Source organism: Chiloscyllium plagiosum, chromosome 24, assembly GCF_004010195.1.
Source record: "Chiloscyllium plagiosum isolate BGI_BamShark_2017 chromosome 24, ASM401019v2, whole genome shotgun sequence".
Classification (NCBI taxonomy): Eukaryota; Metazoa; Chordata; class Chondrichthyes; order Orectolobiformes; family Hemiscylliidae; genus Chiloscyllium; species Chiloscyllium plagiosum.
In genome coordinates, this window is record NC_057733.1 from 48230674 (window position 1) to 48251520 (window position 20847).

At 41.9% G+C, this 20847-nt stretch overlaps 1 protein-coding gene across 1 annotated transcript in view; it reads left to right on the forward strand.

Annotated features, from left to right (window-relative positions):
- LOC122562267 (centrosomal protein of 95 kDa-like) overlaps window positions 1–20847 on the forward strand; it is a 60783-nt gene that overhangs the window by 1609 nt on the left and 38327 nt on the right. Inside the window, exons 2-7 of the mRNA XM_043715040.1 lie at window positions 8594–8722; window positions 8932–9039; window positions 9719–9829; window positions 16762–16879; window positions 19252–19358; window positions 19572–19715. Coding sequence (XP_043570975.1) covers window positions 8594–8722; window positions 8932–9039; window positions 9719–9829; window positions 16762–16879; window positions 19252–19358; window positions 19572–19715 — 717 coding nt within the window. The remainder of the gene's footprint in view (window positions 1–8593; window positions 8723–8931; window positions 9040–9718; window positions 9830–16761; window positions 16880–19251; window positions 19359–19571; window positions 19716–20847) is intronic.

The window sequence follows — 20847 nt, forward strand, 5'->3', positions numbered from 1 at the left end:
TGTTCTTCCAGCCTCCTGCTTGTCTACTTTGTTTTTGTTGAAACAGAGAAGATTGAAGGGTAATCTGATTGCGGTGTATGAGGTTGAGAGGCGTGGACAGTGTGGATAAGGAGGAACTCAGAGTCATAGAGATGTACAGCATGGAAACAGACCCTTCAATCCAACCCATCAATGCCGAACAGATATCCCAACCCAATCTAGTCCCACCTGCCAGCACCCAGCCCATATCCCTCCAAACCTTCCTATTCACATACCCAACCAAATGCCTCTTAAATGTTGCAATTGTACCAGCCTCCACCACTTCCTCTGGCAGCTCATTCCATACACATACCACCCTCTGTGTGAAAAAGTTGCCCCTTAGGTCTCTCTTATATCTTTCCCCTCTCACCCTAAACCTATGCCCTCTAGTTCTGGACTCCCCGATCCCAGGGAAAAGGCTTTGCCTATTTATCCTTTCCATGCTCTTCATAATTTTGTAAACCTCTATAAGGTCACCCCCTCCCCTCCCCCAGCCTCCGACGCTCCAGGGAAAACAGCCCCAGCCTGTTCAGCCCCTCCCTGTAGCTCAGATCCTCCAACCCTGGCAACATCCTTGTAAATCTTTTCTGAACCCTTTCAAGTTTCACAACATCTTTCCAATAGGAAGGAGACCAGAATTGCACGCAATATTTCAACAGTGGCCTAACCAATGTCCTGTACAGCCGCAACATGACCTCCCAACTCCTGTACTCAATACTCTGACCAATAAAGGAAAGCATAACAAATGCCTTCTTCACTATCCTGCGACTCCACTTTCAAGGAGCTATGAACCTGCACTCCAAGGTCTCTTTGTTCAGCAACACTCCCTAGGACCTTACCATTAAGTGTATACGTCCTGCTCTGATTTGCTTTCCCAAAATGCAGCACCTCGCATTTATCTGAATTAAACTCCATCTGCCACTTCTCAGCCCATTGGCCCATCTGGTCAAGATCCTGTTGTAATCTGAGGTATCCCTCTTCGCTGTCCACTACACCTCCAATTTTGGTGTCATCTGCAAACTTACTGACTGTACCTCTTGTGCTCGCATCCAAATCATTTATGTAAATGACAAAACAAAGTAGAGGACCCTGTTTTCCTGATGAAGGGCTTTTGCCTGAAACGTCGTTTTTTTTTCCTGCTCCTCGGATGCTGCCAGACCTACTGTGCTTTTCCAGCACCACTCTGGTGTAAACTCCTTAGTTGAAGAGTCAGCCAGAGTGGACACCAGTTCAACGTAAGGGATGGATTTTGAGGAGGGGGGGGATTGAGGTCAACCTTTTTTTACCCAGGTGGTGGTGGTGATCTGGAATGCACTACTTAGGAGGGTGGTAGAGGAAAACTGTCTCAAATCATTTTTAAAAGAACCTGGATGCACACTTGGTACATAATGTTCAAGGCTATGGGCCAAGTGCTGGTAAATGGGATTGGGTTGAAGGTCAGGTGTTTCTTGTGTGTCAATGCAACTTCTGTGGTGGGAGGGCCTTTTCTGCGCTAACTCTGTGAAAGTAGGATGAGTATTGTAAATAGTTATCTCATCATAACTTTGCAGGGTTTCTGTGCCAATTGACTTTTATTTTAAACCAGTCTGCAATGAAATCAGAATAAAGCACATTTTGTATCATAAACATTTGACATGTGTTTCCACCTGTTAGCTGCACCCCAACTAGTGTTCTGCTTTCTGTTGAGGAACAGTAGAAATGCAGTTGCTTTCATCACTAGTCCTTGTGCCCACCCTGTCATCTTTTTAGTTGATTGGAAATCATTGCATGAATACCAACAAAGCCTCTGTAATAATACAGAAAATGTTTAATTTAATTGTGGGTCTATTATGTAAGATTTGAGATCTGAGTGGAAATTTGTAAGCAGAAAATATCTTCAGATGGAAGAAATACAAATTTATATGTGTTAACTTCTATAATTGCAGATTCAAAGAACACTGCAGTCAATGAAATGTAATGTTGGAGGATGAATGTACATTAGGTGGTTAGGATCTGCTTCAAGACTGGTTACTCTTCAATGTCTCCTATATGACCATAAGATATAGGAGGAAAAACTCGATTACTTGGCCTCTTGAATCTGCTCTGCCATTCAATCATGGCTGATCTATTTCTCAACCCCCATTCTCCTGCCTTCTCCTAACTCTTGATCCCCTTACTAACTAAGAAGCTACCTATCTGTCTTAATTACACTAAATGACTTGGTCTGCACAGCCTTCTGTGGCAATGCGTTCTGTAGATTAACCATCCTCTAGCTGAAGAAATTTCCCTTGTAAGTTCTAGGCTTGTGCCCTTAGGATATGCCATAAGCCTCCCCTCTTTTTTTCTTTACCCAATCCTATATATCTCTACTTCTCCAGGGTTCCCAGAATGTGTTGGTCGCACCTTTTTGTCATTATTGGAACATGTTGGTTGCAGTTTCTTCCCAGTGCTCTGAATGTAGCTCAGGTTGACAAGAAAACATCAGATATCAAACCAGAACATGTGGCTACTATGAGAATACAATGTGTAAACTTGCTCCTGTGGGGAGCATTATGGGGCTACCTACACAAATGGACTGCAGCAGTTCAGCTTGGTAGCTCACTAACACCTTAAGGGCAAATAAGGTGGGTGTTAAATGCTGGCTTGGCAAGTGATGCCTACATCCCACGAATGAGTACAAAAAGGTACACTATAAGCAGCAAACATGCTCTTTCATTTTCACCATCAGGTCTATTCTGAAATTCACTAGGAAAAAGTGAGTACTGTAGATTCTGGAGATCAGAGTCGAGAGTGTGGTGCTGGAAAAGCACAGTAGGTCAGGCAGCATCTGAGGAGCAGGAGAATTAACACTTCAGGCATAAGCCCTTCATCAGGAATTGTGCTTATATTTGAAGCCAGTAGATGAGTTCTTCTCAATTGGATGTGTCCAATTGGAATTAGCTAGACCCATCAGGATGTTACAAAATGTAAAGATTGGTTAATCAATCACTTGATTCTTATTGTGTATATCTTTTAAGCAGATATTAATTACATAATCGCTTTAGGCAGACACTAAAATTCATTAATTAAAAGTTATTATAAATAGAGGTTGGTTTCTGATTGAGAGATGTCGACATGTGAAACAGTGCATAATTCTAGTTGAGGCACTCAAGAAAATTTAACAATCCAAGATTTTAACTAAGTTTTAATGTTTACCCAGTTACGTACTAGAGTGTGGATTATGCTCAATTTTATGTCAGATCTAGATGTGCAAGGAGATAGAATAGTTTTGACTTGCAAATAGATTATTTTGTAGTTGTGTTGAGCATGCAGGCAGGATAAGTGCTAAAATGCATGCTCACTTGAGGAAAAAAAAACTGGTTAATTGAAAAACTTGGCATTCTAGACCATAATCGAATTAGCTTTTCATTTTGATGTACCTTTTTTATATAGCTAATGAATAAATTGTGAACCATGGCAGTCACAATCTTCTTCCATATGTGAGACTTGAGCCATTGCAGTATCTCACTAATTTACATAGTCATAGAGATGTACAGCATGGAAACAAACCCTTCATGCCAACCAGTCCCACCTGCCAGCACCCAGCCCATATCCCTCCAAACCCTTCCTATTCATATACCCATCCAAATGCCTCTTAAATGTTGCAATTGTACCAGCCTCCACCACATCCTCTGGCAGCTCATTCCATACATGTACCACCCTCTGCCTGAAAACATTGCCCCTTAGGTCTCTTTTATATCTTCCCCTCTCACCCTAAACCTATGCCCTCTAGTTCTGGACTCCCCGACCCTAGGGAAAAGACTTTGCCTATTTATCCTATCCATGCCCCACATAATTTTGTAAACCTCCAAGGTCTCCCCTCAGCCTCCGACGCTTCAGGGAAAACAGCCCCAGCCTGTTCAGCCTCTCCCTGTAGATCCTCCAACCCTGGCAACATCCTTGTAAATCTTTTCTGAACCCTTTCAAGTTTCACAACATCTTTCTGATAGGAAGGAGACCAGAATTGCATGCAATATTCCAACAGTGGCCTATCCAATGATATAATGGAAGTATTATTGTCCAGTTTATGCTTTGTTACTACAATTTCTGTGAAGTACCAGTACGCCTGGCCTGAAACACTGCCATATCCTTAATGTCCTCTACTTAGAGTTGCCAGATCTATGGGCTGTGGACTGTGCACAATTTGCCAAAGCATTTCACATGGCCTGAAGTTTGCTTTACTGGAAGCTGTGAACAGCCTGAGGTGGGAAGCTGTGCTGGTGCTTTTATGGGCCATGTTTGGGAATTTGAGGCTTTCAAGGAGATTCTGGCTTGAAGGACATGTGCTGCAATATGGGGAGAAGGCAGTGAGAGTTCGATTGTGTCAGGTTGTGGTGGTAAAAGGGGTGGGTAGGATTGATAGTCAGGCTGCTGCGTCGTTCCTATTAATTTGTCTTTCCCAAAAACATTGCACACTGATTAGGTTTTTCCTGCCCTGATTTGTATTACTGCTTCCTTTTTGTCCATTCAGTCAGGAAGCTGGGAATCCCTACTCAAAGAAATCACTCTTTAACAAATTAGTTTCCAGGGGAGGAATGTTGGAGAGGAATAAAAAGCAAATTGAGCACTGCCTATTTCAGTGTAAAATATTTGGGGTAATGTTTATGGAAAGTTTTTCAATTACATAATCCCATGGATTGTTTTCATGAAGTAAATGGCTGCAAAGAAAGACAAAGAGAAGAGGGATTGGGGGTAGTAAGGGTTGACAGAGATAGAAAAGAGGGGAGTGCAGCTGAGGAAAAAGATGGAGGGAAAGCACGATGAGAGGAGCAAATGCTATGCTAAAACTCAACTTAAAACCACCATTTTCATGTGAATCCTACCTAGGCCAGCTGTGTGTATGCCTCACACGTGCTTGGCCCCAGTCACTACCACCTCCCCTGGTGACCATGATTTGGGGCTAATTTTTTTTTCCCTCTCCCCTCTCTTTGTAACTCTGCTTATTCTTTGGCAAAGTTTGGCTTTATTTTTGAGTTTTGTTTGGTACTTTTTAATAATTTCTATTTACTAAATTATCTGCCTTTTAAAATTAAACTTTGAATAATTCAGATTGTGGCAACCCTTTCTGAAATTTGCCTACCCTGAGGAAGAGTAAAATTGAAATGTTGATCATTGCCAACGTTTGAAAAGGTTTGACAATCCTATTTTTCTATCTGTTCATATTCCTTTTTTATTATAACTATAGAGTCCAAAAATACAAATATTTTCTCAAAAAATATTTGTGTACTCAAAAGGCCCAAGCACTGTTCAATTTTGATTCCTGTGGGAACATTGCTGCCTCGACTTGCATCTCCCCTTTTTTATTTCTGCTTCTTTAATTATTTAGTTGGCTCTAAGTCTCACTTCTCTTGCTATCCTTTTCCTAATGCTCTCTATCGATTATGCTGTAACAAATTTAAAAAATCAAATCACACGTTCTTATTTTTGTTACAACTAAGCACAGATCCTCAAATAACAAGAGAATGTTCTGCTGGACCCAAAATTAACAACTTCTAAAGATTTATGATCATTGTCATGAGATGATGGCTACAACACATGCCAAGGATTTATTTCAAGAACCCTGCGGGCAGAGAGATAATTTGTTTCCAGCTTTGCCAACACCAGTTTGAGATAGTTGCCTGGTAGTCCTTGTGTATAGTGTTATGTAAACATTGACTCACTTCCTGCTGAACTAGATTTTATTACCTAAATCCCTAACAGTAACATAATCATTAGTCCCTCGAACATGACTAATCATTTGAAGAGTTCCGCCAGGGTCAATGTTGGGACCATAACTATTCATGTTATACATTAATGATGTGGACAAAGGAGTTGAGTGCATTGTTGCTAAGTTTGCAAGTGACCCAAAGGTGGGAGGGACAGGTAGCGATGAGGAAGTGGGAAGACTGCATAAGGATTTTAAGCTAGGACAGTGGGTAAAAAAGTGGAAAATGGAATATAATATGGGAAAATGTGAGATTATACATTTTGGAAGGAAGAGTATTCCCTAAATCGGGAAAGGTTTGGGAAATCTGAAGCACAAAGGGACTTGAAAAAATCCTTAACTAGGACTCCTAACTTTAACATGCAGGTTCAGTGGCAGTTAGGTAAATGCAATGTTAGCATTCATTTAGAGAAGGCTAGAATACCAGAACAGGCATGTACTCCGGAGGCTGTATAAGCCTCTGGTCAAACCACATTTTGGAATATTGAACAGTTTTGGGCACTGTAATCTAAGGAAGAACGTGCTAATGTTGGAAGCAGTTCAGATTCAATAGATTAATTTGGATGAAGTGATGGAATGTTATTTTGTGGAGGCAACTGTCCAAGACACCATTGCCTACGGTGAAGGTGAAATTGCTAATTTGGAGTAAGTAAGGAACTCTCGCATAAGAGTATGAGGAGGAAATGATGACTAACTTGGCTTTAGATATTGATTTGAATAGACCTAACAGTTTTTTGTGTTCCTCATTTTAAGTAAACTTCCTGTATTTGACTGGGAATAGTTAGGATAAGGTGAATGTGGTCTAAATTTCACTGATTCAAGTTGTTGAGTCTGCTATTGGAAGATTGTTTATTTGAGTCCAACATAGACCTGACTTCCATAATCTGGTAGTTTTGAGTTTAGAATCCTGCTATAGTTCTAGAGCAATTTTCAGCCAATTTTCTCTTGTCAGTGTTTTGGGCTTAGATGCACCCTTGAGGTCCCAGGAGGACCAGTTCCACCATAGAACACACCAGATGGCCTCCTCCTTTTAGAGACCACAATTTCCCTTCCCACGTGGTTAAAGATGCCCTCCAACGCATCTCGTCCACATCCTGCACCTCCGCCCTCAGACCCCACCCATCCAATCGTAACAAGGACAGACGCCCCTGGTGCTCACCTTCCACCCTACCAACCTTCGCATAAACCAAATCATCCATCAAAGTTTTACCTGCACATCCACCAATATCATTTATTGTATCCGTTGCTCCCGATGCATTGGGGAGACTGGGCACCTCCTAGCACAGCGCTTTAGGGAACATCTCCGAGACACCCGCACCAATTAACCACACCGCCCCGTAGCCCAACATTTCAACTCCCCTCCCACTCCTCCAAGGACATGGAGGTCCCTGGGCCTCCTTCACTGCCGCTCCCTCACCACCAGACGCCTGGAGGAAGAACTCCTCATCTTCTGCCTCGGAACACTTCAACCCCAGGGCATCAATGTGGACTTCAACAGCTTCCTCATTTCCCCTTCCCCCACCTCATCCTAGTTTCAAACTTCCAGCTTCGCACTGTCCCCTTGACTTGTCCAGACTTGTCCGACCTGTCTAACTCCTTTTCCACCTATCCTCTCCTCCCTGACCTATCGCCTTCATCTCCTCCCCCACTCACCCATTGTACTCTATGCTACTCTCTCCCCTCCCCTAGCTTATCTCTCCACGCTTCAGGCTCTCTGCCTTTATTCCTGATGAAGGGCTTTTGCCCGAAATGTCGATTTCGCTGCTCCTTGGATGCTGCCTGAATTGCTCTGCTCTTCCGGCACCACTGATCCAGAATCTGGTTTCCAGCATCTGCAGTTATTGTTTTTACCCCTTAGATGCACCCTGACAGCTGGTCTTGTTCATTTTAATTGCAGATAACACAAGATCACTGGTTTGGTGTGTTGGCTAAAGTTTATAGATTTTTATGCTAGTAAGCCACTTAGGTACTTTTGACTAGCTAAAGCTATGTAGAAAATTTAATGTGGAATCTCCTCCCTATTGGAATTGTGGGGTACCTACACTAGGTGGACTGCAGTGGTTCAATGTGGCTCACTACCTTCTCAAGAACAATGAAGGTTGGACAATATATGCTCGACCAGCTAGCAAACCCCACATCCCATCACTGAATTGTTTAAAATTGGTCATAGTGCATCTTAACAAATCTAATTTTATATATTCTTTATTGTTGATGTAAACATTTTACAATGACGTACTGTTTCTTAAAGCAACAGTGGGGAAATGTAAACATGTGCTTCAAAGGATATCAGTCATTTTGAACTTTTGAACTGCAATTGGAAGCAGGATTAGGCAGTTCAGTTCCTTTGGACCTGCTCAATCATATAATGAGGTCATCGCTAATCTGATTAGAACATCAATTCCACATTCCCACTTTTACCACCTTGCTTAATAAGAATCTATCCATCCCAGCCTTTTAAAGTTAAACAAAGTTTCTGTTCCCTCCTCTTTGGAGGAAACTTCCAATGACCCTTGAAGAGAAAGTTTCGCCTCCTCTCTACTGGTGATCCCTAGTTTTAGATTCTCTCTCAAAAGCAAACATCCGCCCTGTCAAGGCGCCACAGGATTTTATATTTCAATCAAGTCACCTCACTCTTCGAAGTCCAACAGACTTTCGTTCTTTCGTTCTCTCTCTCTCTCTCTCCTGGCCTGTTAAGTGTCATTACAGTTTTTTTTAAAAGTACTCCTGGTTCAATGAGCTTCATCTTCTGTGGAAGATTATACATGCCATTTTGTTATTTACTTTAATTGTCTCACTGCTTAACACAAATTTTGTGGGGTACACTAACTTTGGTACTTTGATCCTTTATTCTAGATTGGATTACTATTGCCAATAATCTTCTTCACAAGTGCCATATTAATCAGAGGGTGACAAAGCTTTGTGAGTGTGATGCAGGTGTATTTATTGCCCTTTATGAAGCCATTCTTGGTGAAAAGGTCCCAGGTAAGTGAGTCACAATTAATAATTCATTTGTAATAAATCCTAAGTTGAGAGTGTAGTGCTGGAAAAGGTCAGGTAGCATCCGAGGAGCAGGCGAATTGATGTTTCGGGTGAAATCCTGTTTAGTACTACAGTGATTTTCAAAGTTCTATTATGCTGTGCAATGTATTCAATGAGAAGTTGTAACATGTAACTTTTAAAATCTATTACAGATTACATAGCTACTCCCAAAAGTCAGGAAGATGATGTCCATAACGTACAGGCAGTGATAGATTCATTGGCTTTGGACTACTTGCAAATCAGCTTGTCGCATATAACTGGTCAGTAATAAATAAAGCTTGAACCTCGATGGAAAACACAATCTGGGGGTGGGGAGGAAAATGTTCGCACAACGTTTAGTTGAATACAGACAATGGATTATTTATCTATTGTTCACGAGGTGCTGTGTTCAGAATTTGCTTTCTGATTGTCAGGCTGCCTTTTTTTAAATTAACATTGGCAACAATTTGAAACAAACGATCATGCAACGTTCTGTCCTCGGTTGCATCAAAGTACAGTAGCACCTCGACATACGAACAACCCCGTTCACGAACAAATCAGTTTACGAACAGAATTGTACGTAAAATTTTGTTTCAACGTATGTGTGAAATTCAAGGTCCAAACGCAAAAAGCCAGTGTGTGACCACGTGGTTTCATTGTTCTGCTTTGCTACGCACTTGAACGCAAAAGCTCTCTGGCCCCGCGTGATCTCATTCAGTTCGTCTTTGGCGCGTGCACTGTGAACAGCGTTCGTTGCTACGTCCAAGCATTTCGAACAATGGGAAAAATTGATTCAGTTCGCCAACTTTTCGGTTCGCAAACCGGGAGCCAGAACGGATTAAGTTCGTAAGTCGAGGCGCTACTGTATTAGAAATATGGGCATAAATTTAGGGTAACAGAAAAAAGTAATTTGTCAAAGCATTTGTGTAAATTGATGCTTTTTTGTTTCCTCTTGCTTAGGAGAGAATATTATTCAGAGTGACCAAGAAAATATACGGAATTTGTTAGAAATCTTTGATGGTTTGTTAGAATATCTCACAGAACAGATAAGCGATGCTTCCTCCCAGCACGGTGAGTAGTTGTGATTTTAATAAACTCAGCAGAATGAAGAGCTGTCTAGTTGACTAGCCTTTGAAAATTGTTTTATTCATTGATCATAACCCACTTTTTTTATGACACAACTTAAATTAAATGTGAACTTGAACTTTGGCCTTAGTACTTACAGGAAACATCCCTACACATGCATTGCAGAGGTTCAAAAAAACTCACCACAACTTTTAGGGTAATTGAGGATGACACAGTCAGCAATGTCCATGTCTCAGAATTGCAAATAAAACAAAACTTAGATTGTGCAAACTGTGCTGAAGTGCTCTTTTAACTCCTTCCATTTCCTTCAGATCAAAGTGGTGTGGCATGGGTACCTTCATAGGCCTTAATAATGCCTGTCTCTTTGTTTCATGTACTCCACATTCCTCCCTCCAGTCCTTCTCTGGCCCATTCCAACACCTTCCTCCAGTATATCAATGACATCATCCATGCTGCCTCCCTCTCTGGGATTAGAGAAAATTATCTATTTTGTTTTCTACTCTGCTGTCAGCTTTACCTGGTCCATCTGATTTCTCCCTTCTCCTCCTCTTTGACATCTGTTTCCATTTCTGGGGATAGGCTGGTCATCAATATCCACTATATTTACTCCCATATTTACTTTGACTGTACATCCTCACACCCTGTTTCCTAGAAAGAACATAGGACATAGAAATGGATAGCACAGAACAGGCCCTTCAGCCCATGATGTTGTACCGAGGATTAATCCTAATATAAAATAAAATAACCTACCTACACATCCTTCAATTCACTGCTGTCCATGTGCATGTCCAGCAGTCACTTAAATGTCCCAAATGACTCTGCTTCAACCACCGTTGGCAACGCATTTCATGCGTTCACAACTCTGTGTAAAGAACCTGCCTCTGACGTCGTCTCTATACCTTTCTCCTAATATCTTAAAACTATGACCCCTCGTGCTAGTCATTCTTTTCCTGGGGAAAAGAGTTTGGCTATCGATTCTACCCATGCCTCTCATACCTTGTACACCTCGATCAGGGCACCTCTCTTCCTCCTCTTCTCCAGAGAGAAAAGTCTGAGCTTAGTCAACCTCTCTTCGAAAGACAAGCCTTCCAATCCAGGCAGAATCCTGATAAACCTTTGCACCCTTTCCAAAGCCTCTGCATCTTTCCTGTAATAGAGTGACCAGAAGTTGACACAATATTCTAAGTGTGGTCTTACCAGGGTTTTGTAGAGCTGCAGCAAAACCTTGTGACTCTTAAACTCAATCCCCCTGTTAATGAAAGCCAAAACACCATATGCTTTCTTAACAACGCTATCCACTTGGGTGGCAACTTTGAGGGATCTGTGCACTTGAAAGCCAAGATCCTGCTGTTCCACCACACTGTCAAGAACCCTGTCTTTAATCCTACATTCAGCATTCGGGTTTGACTTTCCAAAAGGCGTCACTTCACATTTATCTAGTTTGAACTCCATCTGCCATATCTCAACCCAGCTCTGCATCCTGTCAATGTCGAGTTGCAGCCTGCAACAACCCTCGATACTATCAATAGCACTTCCAATCTTTGTGTCATCTGCAAATTTACTAACCCACCCCTCAACCTCCTCGTCATAGTCATTTATAAAAACTACAAAGAGCAGAGGCCCAAGAACAGAGCCCTGTGGGACACCACTCGCCACTGACCTCAAGGCAGAATACTTTCCATCTACAACCACTCTCTGCCTTCTGTCAGCCAACCAATTCTGAATCCAGATAGCCAAATCTCCCTGTATCCCATATCTCCTGACTTTATGAATGAGCCTACCATGGGGAACCTTGTGAAATGTCTTGCTGAAGTCCATGTACACCACATCCTCTGCCAAACCTTTGTCAACCTGTCTCGTCACCTCCTTCATAAGATTTGTGAGGCATGACCTGCCCCCTCAAAGCCATGCTGACTGCTTTTAATCATGCTATGCTTTTCCAAATAATCATAAATCCTATCCCTCAGAATTCTTTCCAAAACTTTGCTGACCACAGACATAAGACTGACTGGTCTGTAATTGCCAGGGATTTCCCTATTATCCTTCTTGAAAAAGGAACAACACTCACCTATTTCCAATCCTCCGCTACACTCCTGTGGAGAGTGAGGAAACAAAGTTCTTCGCCAGCAGCTTAGCAACCTCCTTTCTTGCTTCCCGGTGCAGCCTGCAATAAATCTGGTCTGACCCTGGAGACTTACAATCTTACTGTTTACCAAAGTTTCCAGCACATCAACTTCCTCAATCTTGATCTGTTCAAGCCTGTTTTCCTGCTCCTCAAAATTCTCATTCACAACAAGGTCCCTTTCCTTAGTAAAAAACTGAAGCAAACAACTAATTTAAGGCTTCCCCTATCTGCTTTTACTCCCACACACAAGTTCCCTACGCTATCCCTGACCGGCTCTACCTTATCTCTGATCGCTCTCTTATTCCTCACGTATGAGTAAAATGCCTTTAAATTCTCCCTAATCCTTCTGAGCCTTTTTTTGTGTCCTCTCCTAGCTCTCCTCAATCCATTTTGAGGTCCTTTCTAGTAAGCCTGTAATCCTCCAAAGCTTTGTTAGATCCTTGTTTCCTCCACCTTACGTAAGCTGCCTTCTTCCTTTTGACGAGAAGCTCCTCAGTTCTTGTTATCCAAGGCTCCTTTTAATCTTGGCCCTTCTTGCCTGGCTCATTGCCGAGTACCAAATCCAAAATGGCCTGTCCCCTCATTGGCCTGTCTACATCCTGAGTAAGGGAACCCTCCTGAATACACCTTACAAGAACAGCGCTATCCAAACCATCTGCACTAAGGAGGTTCCAATCAATATTGAAGTCACCCATAACAGCAACCCTGCTACATCTGCATTTTTCCAAAATCTGCTGGCCTATGAGTTCTTCGATCTCCGTACTGCTATTAGGGGGTCTGTAGAAAACCCCAATGAAGTGGCTGTTTCCTTGTTGATCGTAACTTCCACCCATATGACTTCCTCGACAACCTCCCTTTCTGTAGTTGTGACACACTCCCTGATTAGCAATTCTACACCCCCTCCTCTTTTTTTTTTTCCCCTATCCCTGTTCTTTTTAAATGTTCTAAGCCCTGGAATATCTAGCAACCATTCCTGGTTGTGTGAAACCCACGTCTCCATTATGGCCACAACATCATAGTCCCAAGTACTGATTTATGCTCTTAAGTTCATCACTCTTATTTCTGACGCTCTTTGCGTTTTAAAGTAGACACAATTTAATCGGTCTCTTTGTTTCATCACATGAGAAACCTCCCTGATAGATTCACCACATCCTGTCACTGCCCCATCTACAACTACCCCCCTCTCCGATGTTTAGCTCTGGTTCCTACCCCCCTGCCAAACTAGTTTAAACCCTCATTAACCACACGAGCAAATCTCCTACCCAGGAAATTTGTGCCCCTCCAGTTCAGGTGCAACCCGTCCTTCATGTACGGGTCCCACCTTCCCCAGAAGGCATCCCAATGGTCTTAAGTATCTGAAGCCCTCCCCCCTGCACCAGCTGCGCAGCCATGTGTTAAACTGTACTTGCTGCCTGTTCCTCACCTCACTATCTTATGGCACCGGGAGCAAACCTGAGATCACTACTCTACTTGTCCTGCTCTTCAGTTTCCAACCTAACTCTCTGTAGTCACTTCTCAGATCCTCAATCCCTTTCCTGGCTATATCATTGGTGCCAACGCGTACAGCGATTTCTGGCTGCTCACCCTCTCCTTTAAGAATCTTGTAAACCTGATTTGGCAACATCCTGGACCCTGGCACCGGGGAGGCAACATATTTCCAGGAGTCCCGTTTCTGATTACAAAATATCCTGTCAATCCGTCTAACTATTGAGTCCCCTACCACTAGTGCTTTTCTATCCAGCCAGACTGCTGACTGCTGACTGCCAGACTACTGCGACCCCTAGGACTCATAACGGCACACAAACCAACAGCCACGCTCAGACAACAACTCACCAGAACGAAGGACCCGATACCCAACATGAGCAAAACGAATGTAGTGTACAAAATACCATGCAAGGACTACACAAAACACTATATAGGACAAACAGGAAGACAGCTAATAATCCGCATACATGAACATCAACTAGCCACGAAACGACACGACCAGCTATCCTTAGTAGCCACACACGCAGACAACAAGCAACATGAATTCGACTGGGACAACACTACTATCATAGGGCAAGCCAGACAGAGAACAGCCAGGGAATTCCTAGAGGCATGGCATTCATCCACAAACTCCATCAACAAACACATCGACCTGGACCCAATATACCAACCACTACAGCGGACAGCTGAAACTGACAACCGGAAGCGGCAGGGACAGACTACTATAAATACCAGAGGAAACATCAAAGAAGCGCTTCGCAGGAGGCTCCCAAGCACTGAGGATGTCGCCTAGCCAGGGGACAAAACGTTTGCAACAAAAACTTGCAGCTCGGCGAACAGAACCACAACAACGAGCACCCGAGCTACAAATCTTCGCACAAACTTTGAAGGTTCATAGTTTGTTGAAAATGAAGTCACAGATAGATATAGGACAGGACAGTGAAGAAGGCATTTGGCATGCTTTCCTTTTACCGGTCAGACCATTGAGTATAGGAGCTGGGAGGTCATGTTGCAGCTATACAGGACATTGGTAGGGCTACTTTTGGAATACAGCATGCAATTCTGATCTCCCTACTATAGAAAGGATTTTTTTGATACTTGAAAGGATTAGAAAAGATTAACAAGGATATTGCCAGGTTTGGAGGGTTTCAGCTATACTAAGAGGCTGAATAGGCTGGTGCTGTATTCCCTGCAGCATCAGAGGTGGGGAGTGGGGGTGACCTTTTTAGAGGCTCATGATATCATGAGGAGCATGGTTAGAGTAAATAGGCTAGGTCTTTTCCACTGGGTGGGGAGTCCAAAATTGAAAGCCATAGTGGAAAGATTTGAAAGACACCCAAGGGGCAACTTTTTTTCACGCAGTGCTGCATGTATCAAATGAGCTGCCAGAGGAAGTGGAGGTGGCTGGTATAATTACAACATTTAAAATAATAGGAAGGGCTTGGAAGGATATGGGCCAAATGCTGGCAGATGTGACTAGGTTGATTTAGGATATCTGGTTGGCATGGACAAGTTGGATCAACTCTGTTTATGATTCTGTCTGTTCTGATGATGCAAACTTCAACAAGGGGGCCACCAAAAGGTCAACCTTCTTCCTCAACTGAGGTTTCCTCACCACTGTGATTGATAGGGCCCTCAGCTATGTCCAAACAATGCAGAACCTTGGCCCTAACTGTATCTCTCCTTCAACTGCTGATGGGGTTCTCTTTGTCCTTACCTACAATCTCAACAGCATCCACTCCAAAGATCATTAATGGCAATTTCTGCCATGTCAAGCAGAATGCCACCATTCATTCCCCTCCCTTGTCTGCCTACTACAGGATCATTCACTCTGGGACACCTTGGTTCACTCTTCCTCCACTCCCAACACGTCCACACGCTCCCATGCACCTTCCCTTGCAATGCAGAAGGTGTAACACTTGTCCATTTACTTCCACCCTCTTCACTGTCCAAAGCCTGAGGCACACTTTCCAGATGAAGCAGCACCTTACCTGCACTTCAATCTAGTCTACTGTATTTGCTGTTCAGTTTCTCTGCTATGCTGGGGAGACAGCGCAGACAGAATGACCGTTTTGTAGAATATATACTTTGTCTGCAGAAATTACCCCAAGCTTCCAGTTGCTTGCCACTTCAATGCAGCAGCACGATCCCTTGGCAGCACCTGTCTCAGGCTTGATGAGGCAAAGCTCAGCACAAGCTGGAAAAACAGCACCTCACTTTCCACTTGGCAACCCTGCAGCCTTTTGGACTTTGTATCAAATTGAACAAGTTTAAGGCTTGAGCACCTTCTCCCATGTCCTTACCCAACCCCCATGGAGCAGGCTTTGTCATCACATGGTCTGCTACCACAAGCATCCCATTGTCAACCACTAATGATTTCCAGGATTCTCCCAGGCTGACCATTTTTACTCCTCCTCCTCTTGTCTGCTGAAGTGTCCTTTTTCCTCTCCTGCATGCTTTGGGCTCTATTTATTGTGGACTCATCAGCACGCTCTCTTTCTCTTCTCCTTTTCCTCCTTTTTTTTTATTTTACACACAGCACTGCCACAAAAGCACGGACCTGCACATACTATCACGTCAGGAAATTAAATCCTGATCTTCAAACTACACTGATGTATCTGGTCTCTGCTGAAACTGTACGAGAGATGGTACAATTGGCCTCTGTCTTGCTTAAGAAGTGGACAATTTTTGACCTGGTTCTTGCTGTAAGTTAACTAACTAAATCATAAGAGGTGTACCTTTTTTGATGAGGAAGCATTGGCCTTCGCTATAACTCTCCATACAATCAGATAACTTTTCAAGGCTCGTGAATAGTGACCAATTGACATTAGATTAGATTAGATTACTTACAGTGTGGAAACAGGCCCTTTGGCCCAACAAGTCCACACCGCCCCGCCGAAGCGCAACCCACCCATACCCCTACATTTACCCCTTACCTAACACTATGGGCAATTTAGCATGGCCAATTCACCTGACCTGCACATCTTTGGACTGTGGGAGGAAACCGGAGCACCCGGAGGAAACCCACGCAGACACGGGGAGAACGTGCAAACTCCACACAGTCAGTCGCCTGAGGCGGGAATTGCACCCGGGTCTCTGGCGCTGTGAGGCAGCAGTGCTAACCACTGTGCCACCGTGCCGCCCGTGACATACTGAATTATGACTGATTATTATATGAAGACAAATCCTTTGAGGAGGCAAGGAGGAAAAGATGAAAGAACTTTTAAAAACAGAATTGCTTTTTACTTTGGTAAATAAAATTAGTTTGAATTTTTTTTTCTCTAATATACTTGTATTTTTAAAATAGATGATCCTGATTTGCTGTCTAATGAAGCAATATCTGTAATAAGAAGTGTACTTCAAGAAGAATTCAGGGACTCATACAAAGAGACGGTACCTGATGCAGGAGCACATTCATCAAAAGCGTAGGATCTTTTTTTGAATTTAGTGAACCTAAGTAATATTTTATTTCCTGAATTAATTACTTCCGTACAAGAAGTTTTGCTTGTACAACAATTGCTTTGTCTGAAACAAAAACAGAAATTTCTGGAAAATCTCAGTAGGTCTGGCAATGACTATAGAGAGAATAAGTTAATATTTTTTGGGTCCAGTGACCCTTCATCAGCTTTGACTCAGTTGTGTTCTCTCGAATAGTTCAAAACCTCAAATTCAAATCCTGCTCCAAGGCAAGAGTACGCAACTTACGCTGCCACTTAAAATGCTGTGCTAAGTGAGTGCTATGTTGTCAGATCGTTTTGTAAATTGCATATTAAGGTGACCCTCCTCTTGTAAAAAAAAAAGGTGATTTATTTAGATGCATGGCCCCTTTAATGTTTATAAACTCACTTGTATAATTTAAAAGGACTGACTTGATGTGGCTGCACAACTTCCCCCAGCCTACCTATTCAGTTGGATGTGAAAGATTTTTATAGCATTATGCGAAAGGGCGACAGGAGGACTTCTGGCCTACAATCCTATCTCAGTTATTCTTTTAAGTTTAATGATGTTGGCTATTTTCCAAACTGACTGCTGTGTTTTGTCAAAGTTTTTAATTTTTTAACAAAAATAATGGAGATGGTACCTCTTGAACAGTGATTTTGAATATGGTTGTTAAAAGGTGCCTCAGGCCTTATTATTGCATATATAGTTATCTGGCTGCAAGAGAAAATTTCCATCAAAATAAACCGCATGAACCACTAATATGCATCTAAATACTGTGACTACATCAGAGGCTGGGATTTCTGGAAGTAACTTTGTCCAGAAGGCATAAGTCATGAATATGTTGGGATACACTTATGATGGTACTATGGTTTTAAGAGATCTGTTTTGTCCTTATTTTTGTTTTATGAAGGGAGGTTGACTCTGGTATTGGGTGGTCTGTTCCAAGCCAATAAAATAAACAGCTTGTGAGGCCTTGGTTGTTTTTTTTAAAGTTGGAACAATTAAAGCAACAGAACCAGGATTTTAGTTTAACTTTCAGTAGCTGTTGGGGTTTGGAAGCTGCTGTATATTTCCTGCTGCTCTCCCGTCCGTGTTCTCTTTCCCGCTCACTCTGCCAGAGTTTTCTGTTGATGGTCTTTGCTCCTGGACTGGAGAAACATTGCCTGTGAGACAATCTATTTTACTGAATTTGCCTCTGCCAAGGGTGTGTTTATGGGATGGTACTGTATTGGAACAGTTACTGTTTATTAGTTAAATAATCTAATATTCTGTTAAGTTTCCAGCAGAGTTGTTGTTCCAATTCTTTCTTTTAGTATGCTTACACTATAATAAAAATAGTGTTTTTCTTCAAGGCTGGTAATTTGACTAATTGAATTACATCTGGAACACAATGCTTTATAATTTCCCTTTTTTCTTTCTTTGAAAAAAAGAGAAAATCTCAGTCTAATCCAGCTTCGTAATATATTTTTGAGGAGGTTAGGTTTGGTCTGGTCCATAACACACGCTCCACCTGCGTGAATGAGTGCAGCTTCAACAACAATCGTCTAACTCCATGCCATCAAGGACTAAATTGCTTGATTGGCACCCTATTGTCCACATTCAACATTTACTCCCTTCTCTATTGCATAGTGGCAGCAATATGTAGCGTCTGCAAAATGTAGTTAGTCAAATCACCAAGTCGCAGTCCAAACCTGCAAACTCTGCCACCTGGAAAAGTGAGGCAATAGCTTTGGGGTAGAACTATATCTTCAAGTTCCCACCCAAACTATACACCATCCTGACATTATTAGTGCTTGAAAGTCTGAGGAGTAACAGACTCCACATTAACTCTGCTTTCGCCTGCTGAGTTTTGCCAACAATTTCTGTTTTTTGTTGTGACATCATTAGTTCTTTGTTTATTATGAGTGATCTCTAGTGCTGGGTCAAACTCGTGCTGCTTTCTTGTTCAAAACTGATTCCAAAGATGACTTCTGTTCAACAAGGCAGCTCGCTGAACCACCTTCAGGATAATTGGGGATGGGTAATAAAAGCTGACTGAGCCAATGGTGCCCACGTCCGATGAATGAAAGAATTTGGAGAGGGGGGAGAAAGAGAAACTGAATTTAAAACTAACTACAAAGCAGTCCTATGTTGTAACACTGTCATGATGATAACATTTCAAAACATTGATGGGAACAATTTGAGTTCTACATATGTGATAATCGAAATAAAACCTTTTCTTTGCAGTTGTGCCTATTAACATTCTTGAGCCTGGCCAATTTTTTTTTTAAACTGTTTGTCAAAACTTGCATGTAATTATAAACTATAATCTGATTTTTCACGCATTTCAAAAATGATTTTTTTTAAACTGGCCTAGTTCATCATCTTCTGCTACTACCTGGAATGGAGCAGGATCTGAATCCACCAATGAGCTCATCCGACTTGGTGAATCTGCTTGTACATACAGCCACAGAAAGAATGCAGGTAATTGCTGATTCTCTTTCAATAAGACACCAGTATTGTGGTCTGTGGTTACATTAGTTTTGCTGTATGCTTTATCACATTAATATTTTAAAAATTGCTCCTCCTGTGTCCATTACTACGCTTTTATTAGGGCCTTCTAATGCAATTTAAAGTTGTTTTAATTTGTATTTGACCTTTTTTTTAAGGATTGTCTGTCTTTTTTGCTTTCTTGAGACCTGTCTGAATATTATCAAATTGTCAAGCAGTCAGAACAAAAGTTAGAAATATTGGACCAAGGACAAAATGGATTTTGCTGCTTTCCTCTTGGTTCTGCACCTGTACCTGACACTAATGGAGAAAAAATGATGAAACCAGGAAGTAAGTGAAAATATAATGTTTGTTTATAAATGGTGCAGTCTAGCTGGGTGAGGAACTTGGATTTTCTTTTATAAATAACTATGCCTACTGGGATACTGCTGTAATTGTTTTTGACGAGGAGCTTCTGAATTTGAATCCCAGGACTGCCTCAATTTTTTTTCCCCCCCTACTCTGCAACCTGATCCCTTGTCTTCTGAGTAATGGGGAGATGTTGGCCTAGTGGTATTATTTACTAAACAATTAATCCAGGTAAACTTATGGGTACCTAGATTCAAATTCCACCATGGCAGATGGCTGAATAGAATTCAGTAAAATTATAGAATGATAACCATGAAACTGTGGTTGATTTGTTAGAAAAACCCATTTCATTAAGTCCTTTTAGGAGACTGCCATCCTTACCTGTTCTGGCCTACACGTGACTCCAGATCCATAGCAATGTGTTTGACTCTTAACTACCCTCTGGACAATAAGTGCTAGTCTAGCCTGTGATGCTTACATCCCATGAATAAATTAAAAATGGTGATATGATAGGAAAATACTAGCAACAAACAGTTGTGGAAAGAGATGATATTTCAGGTCAACGGTTTTGTAATAAAATAGGAAAAAGATGCAGTGAACTTTTTAAGGCGAGTACAGAGCTTGGAAGTAGTGGCAAAGGGAAGCAAGGATTAAAGTATAAAATGGTGCAATTCAAAAGGAACACCTCTAAATTTTTTCCATTCTGAAGAAAGGTCATTGCTCTGAAGCATCAGCTCTGTTTATTCCACCTGCCCTCTACCCCGTGAAATAAAAACTAAATATGCTCATCACTTGAACTCATTTGCAGTGGATCAAATTCTTTTGTGTGAGACCTAAGGCAGCATGATGTGTGTTTCACAAAAGTTGATTCTCTGCTTTTTACTATTGAAGTTACTTGACCTAATTTAAAACTTTTTTTTATTTTGACTTTTGATTTTGCAATTGTACAATAATATCTAATTTCACAATCTAGATAACTCTCAACTTCTCTGAAATGCAGAAATAGCAAGCCAGAGCAAAAACAAGTGTGGTCTTCTCAGAAGCTAAAGTAATAACCTATATTATTAAGATGTGGTTCAAGACTCGGTGGCATTGTGAGCAATTTGCCTGAACC